The sequence below is a fragment of the Gracilinanus agilis genome, chromosome 4, assembly GCF_016433145.1.
Source record: "Gracilinanus agilis isolate LMUSP501 chromosome 4, AgileGrace, whole genome shotgun sequence".
Classification (NCBI taxonomy): domain Eukaryota; kingdom Metazoa; phylum Chordata; class Mammalia; order Didelphimorphia; family Didelphidae; genus Gracilinanus; species Gracilinanus agilis.
The window spans coordinates 133,702,126-133,714,940 of NC_058133.1; the positions used below are offsets into that span (position 1 = coordinate 133,702,126).

A 12,815-nucleotide genomic window follows, 5' to 3' on the forward strand; every position below is an offset into this window, starting at 1 on the left:
GGGGTTGCTGTCTCTAAACATGTTAATTAGCCTGGAAGAAGTGGCTAATGCTTGAAACCAATGATTAAAAAATGTATGTATATGCATAGGAGGAGAATTCTTTCCCTGAGGTGGCAAGCTATCAAAAAACCAGAGCCAGAGCCCACACCATCCAGGCTTTTACCAAGAGAGCTGCCTGCTATGACTTGTCTAAACTTGGCCAGGGCATTAAATGTGGCTTCTTTGCAGAGTACAAATTATTTTATGAGATAATAGGATTTTTGGAATTGGAGAAGACATTAGAGAAAATAAAATCCACCCTCTTCATTTTATGGATGAGAAAATTGATATTAAGAAATGTGAAAGACCTTATAGCAGTAATGGCAAACCTTTTAGAGACTGAGTTCCCAAACTTCAACCCTTACACAACATGTGAATCCCCCACCTTACCCTAGACAGGGGAGGAAGGAAGCACTTCTTTTGGGCTGCTGGGAAAAAGGGCAGGTGAAGTGAGGAACATCCTCAGGTGTATGTTGAGATGGGGAAGGGAGGAACCCTCTCCAGCATGCTCTGGCACCTGTGCCATAGGTTCGCCAACATGTAAGCTTCTTGAAAGTAGGAATGATTTTTGTTTTTTTGTTTTTGTACTCTCAGTGCCTTGAATAGAGTAGGCATTTAATAATGCTTATTAACTGATTGATCAACCATGAGCATGTAGCTAGTAATAAAAGTTGCTAGCATAAAGTTTTTATTTTATTTATGACAGTTTTAATATTTATTTAAAGTTTAAATATATAAATATTTAAAGGTTACAAAGTCCTTTGTATATGTTAACTCAAATTTGATTTTCATAATAACCCTATGAGCTAGATGCTATTTTATTCCCATTTGCTGATAGAGTCTGCGAGAAGTTAAATGACTTTTCCCCAGGCCCATATAGCTAAAAAGTGTCTGAAAAAGGATTCATACTCAGGGCTTCCTGACTCCGTATTCAAGGCTCTAGCCACTATGGTAATATGGTGGTAGTCCTAGGAAGGAAGAGTGGCAGGACTTGAACCCAGGTCTGTTGATTCCATTGCTATTTCTATTGTACCTTGCTGAAACAGTTCAAAAACAGTATGAAAGCATAAGTGCAAAACCTCTTCCAGAACTGAGCAAATTGGGATCTTGCATTTCCCAACTATTGTACCGGTAATCCCAATTCACCCACAAAAGCCTCACAATAGAAATGGTGGACCCTTGATTAATTCTTGATTACTCTTTTGAGTGTGGAACATAGTGTTATTTAATTACAAAGAACAATGTCTGCATCTGCTTATATGTGTAAGTCTAATATGGCTTGGGATCTTCCCTGTTTGACTGGATTGTGTGTGTGTGACTCTGTCTAGGGTGCTTAGCTTAGTCTGCTAGAACAGAGGCTGGTGGCTACATGTGTTATTTGTTTTCTAGTGGTAGGAGTGGGTCATCCATTCACAGAACATATCCTTGTAGTCTGACTGAATGGGGTTAGAGATATAGTCTATGGCCAGGGAAGTTTTCTTTTCCTCTCTGTGAAGCAAACTGCCCCCAGAATGGTTCTTGCTGGGAATAAAACCTTGTCATTGTGATAGCAGTTGACATTCACATAGCTCTTTCTATCTGAGGCTAATTGGAGTCTCATCGCAACTCTGGAAGGTAGGTCCTAGTCCCTTATTATCTTTCTTTGCATCCTGGGAACTATAATCAAATCAATGTTACTACTATTAAGGGAGGTGGAAGAAGGTACATAGGTAAACCATATGACAGCTTGCACGATGTTGGTCCCATTTGTGTTGATAGTGGAATGGAAAGCCTTGTCAGAAGAAAGATGGGGGAAACTGTACTTTAATCAAACTGGACTTTTGCTTTTGAAAATTTCACTTGTATTCCAAACTGGTAACTGCAGGACTATGTTTTTCAGTGGAAATATCTCTAGGCGGATGACTTCTTCATCTACATATCCAGCCTTATTCTGTCTCCTGAGTTCTAGTCCCACATTACTAATTTCCTAATGGACATTTCAAATTGGTTGTCCCATCAGCATCTAGAACTCCTTATGTCCAAAACAGAGCTCATTATCCATCCTACTCCCCCCCCAAACCCATACCTCTTCTGAACATCTTTATTTCTCCCAAGAGTATCACCATCTTTCCTTTACCCAGTATCCAATACTCAGTGTTATATTTGCTTCCTCATTCTCGCTCACTCTGTATATGCAAAGTCTCAGTCTTTCTTAACTCTATAACATCCCTCTCCTCCATTCCTTTCTCCATTCTGACATGTCCACCACCCTCACTCAGGCTCTCATCATCTTTCTCCTGAATTATTACAATAATTTCCCAACTGATCTCCCTGCCTGAACTCTCTCCTTATTCCAATCTCATTCTTTTAGCTTCCAAAATGATTTTATTAAAACAAAGAAAAGAACTGATCGAATTACTCCTCTACTCAATAAACTGTATTGGCTCCCTATTGCCTTTCAGAGAAAATATAAATTTCTATTTCTAACTTGACCTAATCTATTTTTCTAGTCTTATTATATATTCCTCATCTTCACACACTCCAACCAAACTAACCTTTTTATTTTCCTTCAATTATAACAATTTTATTTCCATCTCTCTATATTTGTACTGATTATTCACCATACATAGAACATATTTCCTCCTGATATTTATTCTGTATATATTTTAATATACTTATAAGGTATACATTTTGTCATTCTCAGTAGAATGGAAGCAAATTGAGGGCAGAAATTGTTTATTTTGTTTTTTTTTTGTAGCACCCACCATAGTGTTTGCTACATTGTCAAAGTCTAACGAATGCTTGTTAATTGATTGGTGCTATATTCTCGGTTTGGTCCTTTGTTTTTTCTCCACTAATTTCTTTTTTCCAAATAACAGAAAGTCTTCCTGTTTCCTGATAAACAAAATGTCTGTTCCTTTCCAAGGTGGAAGAAGATTTGGGAAATTCCTGGGCCAATAATGGGTTCTTTATTCAAGGTTATTCTAAGACTATAAAGACTTTTAGTGTCTGTCCCTGTGTCTTATATACAGGTGACACGTACATCAAGAACTAAGGATCTGAGTCCCAAAGTCCTCAAATGGATAGACATAAATCATGGTTTCTATATCATGCTAAGACTTTTCCAGCCTTGTTTTACTCAGAAATTGACTAGACAAGATGGAAGAGATCGCCAACTTGGGGAATCTTTCTCTCTGCATCTGCGTTGTTGTTCAGAGGGACTCAGTTGATGAATAAAGTTCTCAAGCATTGAGTGACACACAAAAAGCCAAGATAGCATAGTGTAGGCAAGAGAGAGCATTGAGTATCCTGGTTCTGGCCCTGGCATTACCACTAACTAGGGAAAGGACCATGGACATGTCATTTTATCTCTCTGGGTCTGCTTCCTTTTCTGTGAAATGAAAGAGTTAGTTTAGTTCAAGGGTTCTTAATGTGGTGTCCACAAACCTCCAAGGAGTCTGTGGAGAGATTTCAGAGGGTCTGTGAACTTTCATGAGAAAAAAATACATTTTTATTTCAAGGTGACTAATTTCCTTTATAATATTATGTATTTTGTTTTATGCACTTAAAATATTTTTTGGAGAAATCCATAGGCTTCATAAGACTTCCAGTGGGGTTTACCACACAAAAAAGGTTAAGAACCTTTGTTCTAGATACCATTTCAAGTTCTTTCCAGTATTCATGTTTTGTGCCTTTAGAAAGGATTTGGTGGTTCCATCCTTAACCTTCAATTTGGGTTTCTCTGCTTCTCCTTTAGCTGGTGCTGCCGGAATACTCAATTCACAGCCTTTTCTGTATCATGTTCCTGTGTGCTCAGGAGTGGCTGACACTAGGGCTGAATGTTCCTCTGCTCTTCTATCACTTTTGGAGGTAAGACCACTTTTGATGTGATTCACTGCTCCCCTTCATCTGCCCTAGCAGCCCTCTGCCAGAGAGAAAGAGAGAGAGATCCTCTAAAGCCAGGAGCCACCTAATGACTTCCTTTCATCTCTTGCCAGCAGTAGACCCATCACCGTCCCTTTCATGACTTTCTCTCAGCTGGTGTCCAGGAGGACTCTTCATCTTGGCAGATTGGCCCAAACTAGAGCCCTAAACCATTGCATGAGGGATGTGATGCAGAGAGAGAGACTATAGGAGAGTTTAAAAGGACCTTCCCCTTACCCCAACCTCAAATTAAGGACTCCCTGAATTTTCTCTGGGGTTGCTCCTTCATCATAGTACTTCTTTCTTATGAAAATGCCTTTGCTTATTTCAAACCCAGGTTCTACAGATGAGCCCCAATTTGAGCAAACTTGATTATACAAATTTGGACTGAGATGAAGAGATGAATAAAGGGGTATTTATTCATAATTATGAATGACTTATTAAAGGGCTCTTTGAAAAAGTAAGACCTGCTCCTTTCTCATTTAAAATAGTATTCCCTTTACAAAAACTTGAAAACAAACAACTTTACATGAATCCATTTGCTGTTCAAAATGAATACTTGTGTTTACAAGGGGATAGGTCAGCTAGGGAGTCATATTTGGGAAATTTAGAGTTCTGTCACAGTAGAACAAGATTCAATTTAACCATAATTTTAATATCTAATTCCAGTCCTTATCCCTAATATTCATGCTAATCCTAATCTGTAGTACTATCTCTTAATCCCTAATGCCAGTCCCTAACCCTTGGCATTATCCTTAATGTTAATCCCTCTTTTTAACTTCTAACCAATAATCCCATAAATTTAATCCCAAACCAACTAAGGGCAGCTAGGTGACACAGGCATAGTGGATAGAATGCTAAGCCTAGTCAGGAAGATCTGAGTGCAAATCTGGCCTCTAAAACTTACTAGGTGTGTGACCCTGGGCAAGTCACTTAACCCAGTTTGCCTCAGTTTCTTCATCTGTGAACTGAAGTGGAAATATGGAAAAGGAAATGGCAACCCCCTCCAGTATCATTGTGAAGAAAACCCCAAATGGGAGTCATTAAAGAATCAAACACAACTGAAATGAATGAACGACAACACCCCCCCCTCTCAAACTTACCCTTTAACTCCTCATATTAATAATCCTTGGTCCTAATTTCAACCTTTAGGCCATGATCCTATCTCCTAGCCATAATGGCTACATTTCAGTACAGTTCTTCATTTTGAATTTTAACTCATAACCTAGAAAATTAAAAAGCCTAGATAGTTAAAAAACATCATATCCATTCATTTCAAATTCCATGCTATTAGATGATTATGGCCACAGGAGAAAGGGGCTATTGGAGAGCACCCCTCTTTCCCTTTGCATCCCCCCTTTCCATTTAGACACAGTGCACTTTTGTTATTCTGGGTACTTCCTATCTAAGAGGAAAGTGTCTGATATTTTGATTTACTTTTAGGTAAATATATCTATCTAATCTTGAGTCCTTGAATTTTAAAGAAGCCAGTAAGAGAGGTTACTACTTAGCCAAATGAATGAATCTCTAATGAAATTTTAGATATTAAGGCAACTGGGCAGGGACGATATTTTTTCAGCTGAATAGCTAGTAGGGAAATGGTGAGGGGTAGAATAGAGAGGTTTTTACATCTCCAAGCTTGCCTTCTGTGTTTGTGACTTGAACCTCTCTTTCATTATGGTATCTATTTTGGGTGGGGACCCTCTTTCCATCTCTTAGTGGTGGAATGCTCCCTGCATTGCCCTTGCCCCTGCCACTTCATATGCTCCTGGCCAGTTCCCACTCCTGTGTCTACAGACTTCTATTTCTCTATTTGTCTCTCTAAGCTGTCCTGGGCTAGAAAAATGGTACACTCTGACTTTTTCTTAGCTTTCCCTATCAGAACTCAGCCTACCCGTTTTCTAGGTTTGTGGAAATGTGTTAGGTGGGTTGAGACAAAAGTGGTTCTCACTCTGCCATCTTGATTCTTCTCCACATTTCCAGTCAAATTCCCTATGTGGAAGGCCAATCGACTTAGACCCGATCACCACGTTGCTGGTGGAGTTTGATGTTAATAGGCTGTTTTTGGCATGTAGGAAGTGATCAGGTGGCTCCTCAAGAGTGTTTTCTTTCTCTCTAGGTATTTCCATTGCCCTGCAGATAGCTCAGAACTAGCCTATGATCCACCTGTGGTCATGAATGCAGATACCTTAAGTTACTGTCAAAAGGAAGCCTGGTGTAAGCTGGCGTTCTATCTCCTCTCCTTCTTCTACTACCTTTACTGGTGAGTTTCTCCCGTCCCCTGTAGCCCTCAGACTCCATAGAAAATGGAAGGAATCTTTATGTGGAAATCCAGGATGGCCTGGTTTGACACAGAATCAAAGGATGTTAGAACTAAAAGGGAGTTTAGAGATCATAGAGATCCCTCATGGGAGATGGGAACACCTCAGGGCCACCTAAGAGATCTGACAGTAGCTTGGGGAGTTGAGTATATAACTGAAACCTCTTTCTGGACTTCATTCAGAAATTCTCCAGCAGAAAGGCAATATGGTACAGTAGAAAATTCCCACTGAATTCAAATTCTGATTTTGTCATTTACTCTCTATGTGACCCTGGACAAATCACCTGACCTCCCTGGGTTTCAGTTTTCTCACCCATAAATGGAGGGGTTTGGGTGAAGATGATCTCTGGGGTCTCGTTCAGCTCTTGTTTTAAGGTCATATGATTCTTCATCTCCCAGCACAGTCTTCCTGAAAGTTCTGGGCCATTTGGGGGAGGACACTGGGATTGAACTTGGACTTCCCAAGGGTGTCCTAGAATATAGAACTTGAAAGAAAATTTAAAAAACATTCTTCCATTGTCCTTCGGAGTGTAAAGATTGATATGTCTCAGAATATACCCATCCCATCCTACTGTGAGCTGCACATATATATAGAGAACTGGAATTCCTGGATTGTAACTCTTTATATCCTGGTCTGATCCTGTGGGTACTTAGGGTATGCTAGAAGATACTAATGAACAAAAATATAATTTCTTGGATCCTTGGGATGAACTGATTTTGGAGGGCAACTATTTGACCAATGTGAAGCCAAGGCATTAGTTCTTTGCTCAGGTATAGGTTTGATTTGGTGGTCTCTGAAGGCCTTTCTAATCCTGTGCTTCTATGATACTGAATTTGGCCAGCTGATATAATGGAAGAGCACAGAATCTAGAATCAGCCAATTTGAACACCAACTCTGATATTTATTATTGTTAATATTATTTTTAAAACCCATATCTTCCATCTTAGAATTAGTACTAAGTATTGGATCCAAGGCAGAAGAACAGTAAGGACTAGGCAACTGGCATTAAGTGACTTGCCCTGGGTCACACAGGAATTATCTGAGACCAGATTTGAACCCACAACCTCCCATCTCCAGGGCTGGCTCTCTATTCACTGAGCCACCTAGCTAAATTATTTTCATCTGAGAGAGCTGGATTAAATGATCACAAAGGCTGATTTTTAGCTTCAAATCTTAGGATTATTTTAAAAAGCAGAACCCTAATCCAAGGAAAGGTATATTATAGAGTAAACAACAACAACAATAAAAACTCTAGCTCCTATTTTGAACCATGGGATCCTTGTTGATCACAGGATCAGAAATATAGGACTGGAAAGGATCTCAAAGGGCATCTTGTCCAATTCCTTCATTTTACAGACTAGCAAGGGGAGGCCCATAAAGATTAAGTGACTTGCCCAAGGTCATACAGGTAATAAATATCCAAGACATAATTTGAACCCAGGTCCAACTGCCCAATTGCTTATATTTTAATTCTTGACTTTGTCTCAACCTGGATTTAGGAAAAGACCAAGGGAGGGGAGGAGGAGAAAGAAGGATTCTGGTCTTCATTTCATTTCCAATGACATATGTATGTCTGAGCACGGAGATGCTGCAGGGAAAGATGACATATGAATTTGTAGACAGATAAAAGCATGTCTCTTTGGTTGCTCGTTTGGGGTGATGGGAAGGGATAGCGTTGGCAGTATTGACAACAGCTTGTCACTGAGAGCGTTCTGTAACCAAATGTGTTCTAGACATTCCTTTTGACTCATTATCCTTCGAGCCTTTAGTTTAGAGTAATTTGGGAATGGCATTTTGTTAAATTCATGGTTTCTGTATTAAAAAGTATTAAGTTGCTAGGATTCTTCTTCCCTCCTCCCTAAGCACTAGAGTTATTGCCAACTGGCGTGTTCATTGAGCCTGGCCTGGTATTCTATCTTCTGTGCTACATTCAGAACCCAATTTTCTTGCTTCTTGGGCTAGTGTTATATCCATGGAATCGTAGTTCTAGAACTGGAAGGGATCTTAACCTTCCTCTAGCCTAGCCCTCTTTTTTGCAAATAAGCAAATGATACTCAAAAAGGTTGAATTATATGTCCAAGGTCACACAGTTAAAGTGTCAGGAGTGGAATTTGAATCCAGATCCCTGGCCCTCTAGCATGAGGGCTTTGGATTCTTTGCCTGCTCATTTTCTTTAGACCCTTTCATAGCAATAGAGTAAACTTTGTTGATGTCATCTCTGAAGTTGAAAAGGAGTTAGAGAAAAGAACTGGGAATAAGGAGAGCTGACCTCTGCTCCCAGACTGTCCAGTGGTTGTGTCTCTGCCCAAGTTATGTCACGTCTCACAATTGCAACTGCCCTCCCTCTTTCCTTGCCCCTACTTACACTTTGGCAAGGAGACCTGGAACCAGAGGCGCCACATCAGAAGACAGAACTACAGTTAATCAGGGGAGCATTACTCATTGTGACTGCAGAGCAGAATGGGTTCAAGAATAATATGCTTCAACTTCTTTCCTCTAGACTTCTCAGATGACCTTATTAACCACTATAATTTCTCCCACTCCCACTCTGAGAAGAGGAGGTTGTTTTCTCCTTCTGCCCAATGAAGAAACCAAATTACTGCATTTTGATAGAAGTTGTTCCTCCATCTCTGGGAATTACCTGAAGAAATTTCACAGAGCCCCAAAAGTTCTATACTCCATTTCCTCCCCCTCCATTCTTAGGGACCAGCCCTTCTATTATGTGTTCCTATTCTATATTTAACAGCAGACCCCATTGGTTCATGACTCAAAAGGGCCAGAGAGTGGTCCAATTAAATGTCTATTTCATATGGGTTGGTGCTCACCAATCAGTCGTAACAATCTCGGTAATTATAATTCTGCTAGCAACAATAGGGTGAGAGTCATCTGAGAGCCCTTGGACCTAGAATTGTGTGACTCCTGGCAGCTGGCAGACTCAAACACTCCCTTGCTGAGACCTGCCTTGCTTTGAATGGAGAAAAATAAGAGGAGTAACAACTATAATAATAAAGAGAATAATAATAGGCACTTAGGAAAAATCACATCTTTCTTTCTTTCTTTTTTTTTCCAAAGGACACAATATGCTTTCCTAACAAACGTTTGGTTAAATATTGGCAAGAGGAGGAGAGGAATGGGCCCATGTAGAATACATGCCTCAACACCCAAGGCCACCCCTAGGAACTGGCATGTGAAGGAGGCTAGGGGGCAGTTCTCTTCTGAACAAGCCCTTCCCTTCCCCTTTTATTGAATGGAGTGCTTCCCCTGGCTCCCACTTCTTTCTTTCTTTCTCCCATTTCTGTCACCCATTTCTTTCTTCTTGCAGCATGATCTACACTTTAGTGAGCTCTTAACTGAAAGATTACCTACGTCATCAGAGACTGGCACCAGGAAAAGGACGGAATTGAAGGAGAGAAGTCAATTGACACTGGAGATTGGATGGAAGGACCTGGCGGAGGCGGTGGATTTTTGGAAGTTGAGGCCTTTAGTAGAGTATGTGAAGAAAAAAAGAGAGAGAGAGAGACCCAGTGGGCTGAATGACTGGCTTCAGAACTGAAATAATGCAGTCCGTGGGCTTAATAAACTGTGATCGTCTCTTATTACTCTGTGTATTGCCGTCTCTGCATTCCAAACCCCCCACATGAGCCGTGTATCCCTCCTGAGGATTGGGGGAGGCAGGGGAGACACAGAAAGCCAAGCCTCTCCCGGGTGACAATCGCTGCTTCCCGAGAGTACTCCATAGAACAACTCCTGCAGCTGATTTTCACACTGGGTTCCTGGTAACGGTTCAGATGGACTGTGGGAGTGGAGGCTGGGCTGGCTCTCTGCAAAGGGATTTGTACAGAAGTTCCAAGCCAGGAACGTGGCCCGTGTAGCCGGATGCCACTGGAGAAACTCTTCTTGCCTCTTCCAGACCCTCCCAGTCTCCCCATGACTAGCACGTGGCTGGTCTTCTTCTAGGCAGCCCCCGAAAGTAAATCTTCCTTCCAGGAGTGTTCATTTTTGTTTCATTTTGTCATGTTCTAATTGATTAGTGATAGAATGTTGTTCCATGGATTCTCTTGCTAAGAATTTTCTCCAAAGCCAGGTAATGGAATGGCATCACTCCAGAGTCATTGTTTGATAATGGCAGATAACTGGCCATTAACCTGTATGAAAGGAACCCCAGTGGTTAGCCCCTAGGGATGATGTGTCCTGTTACCCTGTAAAGACTAGGCAATTGTCATTCCATGCTAATTGGTACCATAGGAAGAATCCTTAAGAAGTTTAGAGATAGGGGTTCTGGGTTTGAATCCCAATTTTACTTCTTGTGAAGTCTTGAGCAAATCACTTCTCTCTGGGCCTCAGTTTCCTTATCTGCATGGTGGAGAGACCCCACTATTCTTATTCTTAGTGCTACATGCTGTATTCCTATTTTAATGGGTACAGCTGGAAATGCCACTTCAATAGGCCTTAAACTTACAGAGAAGTCTAGTCTGGATGGAGTCAGGAAGACCTGGGCTCAAATATATAGTAGCAACATGGCCTGATGACAGACAGCTTCTCGGAGCCGTAGCCTCCTCGTCTGGAAAGTGAGGGAACTGCATTTTGTCAGCCCTCCCTAGCTCTAAATCTCTGATGCCAGAATCTTATGACCATCATCTATGACTAGATAACCTCTGAGATTCCTTCAAACTCAACCTCTGTGATCCATCTACGATCTCCACTAGAGCCAGACTTAGATCCAGGAAGACCAGAGTTCAAGTCCTGCCCCTGACCAATGCTGCCTAAGACTCAAATCAAATCATTCACCCTCTCAGTAGTCTGGGCTTAGAGGAGTCAAAGGCATCGCCCAAACCAGATTAGCAAAATAAAAATATAATTAAACAGATCATGTTACATTAAGTCACTCTGCGGTCCACCAGAAACCTTATGTACAGATTAGTGGCCCCCCTTTCTATTTGGTTTTGACCCCACTATTTGTGGTAGGCCACTCTCTAAGACCTTACATTGCACTGGTAAAGGGAGTTTCCTGACCTGGGAGTTCTCTATATCCCCGAAAGCCCAGGCTAGAGCCCTATCTCTGTTTGTGATTCCTAGTCACACCTTGCTCTGATGTGGAGAAAAACAAACATGTTCTACAGATTCCTGGAAGAGAAGGACAATAGAATTTTCAGCTTAATTTTTATAATGCCGCTTTGTTCATACTGTACAATTTGATGTAAAAATATTTGACCACTTAGGGGTTTTTTCCATTGAATAGTCTCCCTTTGTTGGCTGGGTATTGTGAAAGGGTTTGTATGCATGACGAAAGGCTGGGGCTTCTTTAATTGGGCACAAATGATTTCTCTGCTGGTTGACACAAATAGACTATTTATACATGTGCCGGTGCTCAGTTTGGAACCTGTGACTAAGGTTTATGAATGGTGTTTGTGTTACATGCGATGTGCTATGTTTAAAAATGTGGTGGTAACTTGGGGTTCTCACCTAACTGCCTGTCTCATTGTGCCCTCATCACAGGCTTCCGGATGGTTTGTAAACTGGTAGGTGGGGAAGCAGGTTTAAAAAAAATGATATATTTATTGCAAAATAAAAGACATTTTGTTGTGAAATTCTGCAAGAGCCCAGGGGCAGGGGGTAAAATGGGTGGCTCAGGGGATTGAGAGCCAGACTCAAAGATGGAAGGTCCTGGGTTCAAATCTGGCCTGAGACACTTCCTAGCTGTGTGACCCCAGGCAAGTCACTTACCCCTCACTGCCTAGCCCTTACCCCATTTCTGCCGTAGAACCAATACATAGTATTGATTCTAAGATGAAAGATAAGGGTTTAAAAAAAAAGAGGTCCCAGGGGCAGCTAGATGGGGTTAGCCTGGAAATAGTATGGGATTTTGAGTCAGAAGATCCAAGTTCTTTGACACTTGCTTTGACATTTACCAGCTGGGTGACCCTGAACCTATTTCATCATCTGAAATATGGATGCTTTTTGGGGAGATTATTGTTTGGTTGTGTCTGATTTTTTGTGACCTTACTTGGGTTTCTTGGCAGAGATACTGGAGTGGTTTGCCATTTCCTTCTCCAGCTCATTTTACAGATGAGGAAACTGAAGCAAACAAGGTGAAGTGACTTGTCCAGGGTCACACAGCTAATAAGTCTGAGGCCAGATTTAGACTCGGGGGAAAATGAATCTTCTTTACTGCAGGCTCAGCACTCCATATATTACACCATTTAGCTGCCCATGTATAAATTAGTGGCCCTTATTTCTATTTGAATTTGATGCCACCGTGGTAGGCAATTCTCTAATATTCTACGTTACCTTGGGAGAAGGAATTTCCTAAGTTGAAAACCTCTCTGAGCCTCAGTATCCTGATCTTAAAACATCAACAACCTACCTTACAGATGTATTGTGAGAATCAACTGAAATAATGTTTGGAAAGGTCTTTGCAAACCTTAAAAGTGACATAAACTTTTTTTTTTTCTAAGAGAGGGATAGAATGGATAGAGTACCAAATTTGTAGTCAGGAAGATTTGGGTTCAACTCTTTGGGTTAAGAGCCAGATCTAGAGTCAGAAGGACTGTG

At 41.0% G+C, this 12,815-nt stretch overlaps 1 protein-coding gene across 2 annotated transcripts in view; it reads left to right on the forward strand.

Annotated features, from left to right (window-relative positions):
- CNIH3 (cornichon family AMPA receptor auxiliary protein 3) overlaps positions 1 to 9,613 on the forward strand; it is a 196,095-nt gene extending 186,482 nt beyond the window's left edge. For both annotated transcript variants that reach the window (XM_044674374.1, XM_044674375.1), the window contains 3 exons: positions 3,776 to 3,888; positions 6,062 to 6,205; positions 9,586 to 9,613. In XM_044674374.1, coding sequence (XP_044530309.1) covers positions 3,776 to 3,888; positions 6,062 to 6,205; positions 9,586 to 9,613 — 285 coding nt within the window. The remainder of the gene's footprint in view (positions 1 to 3,775; positions 3,889 to 6,061; positions 6,206 to 9,585) is intronic.
- The last annotated feature ends 3,202 nt before the right edge of the window (positions 9,614 to 12,815 follow it).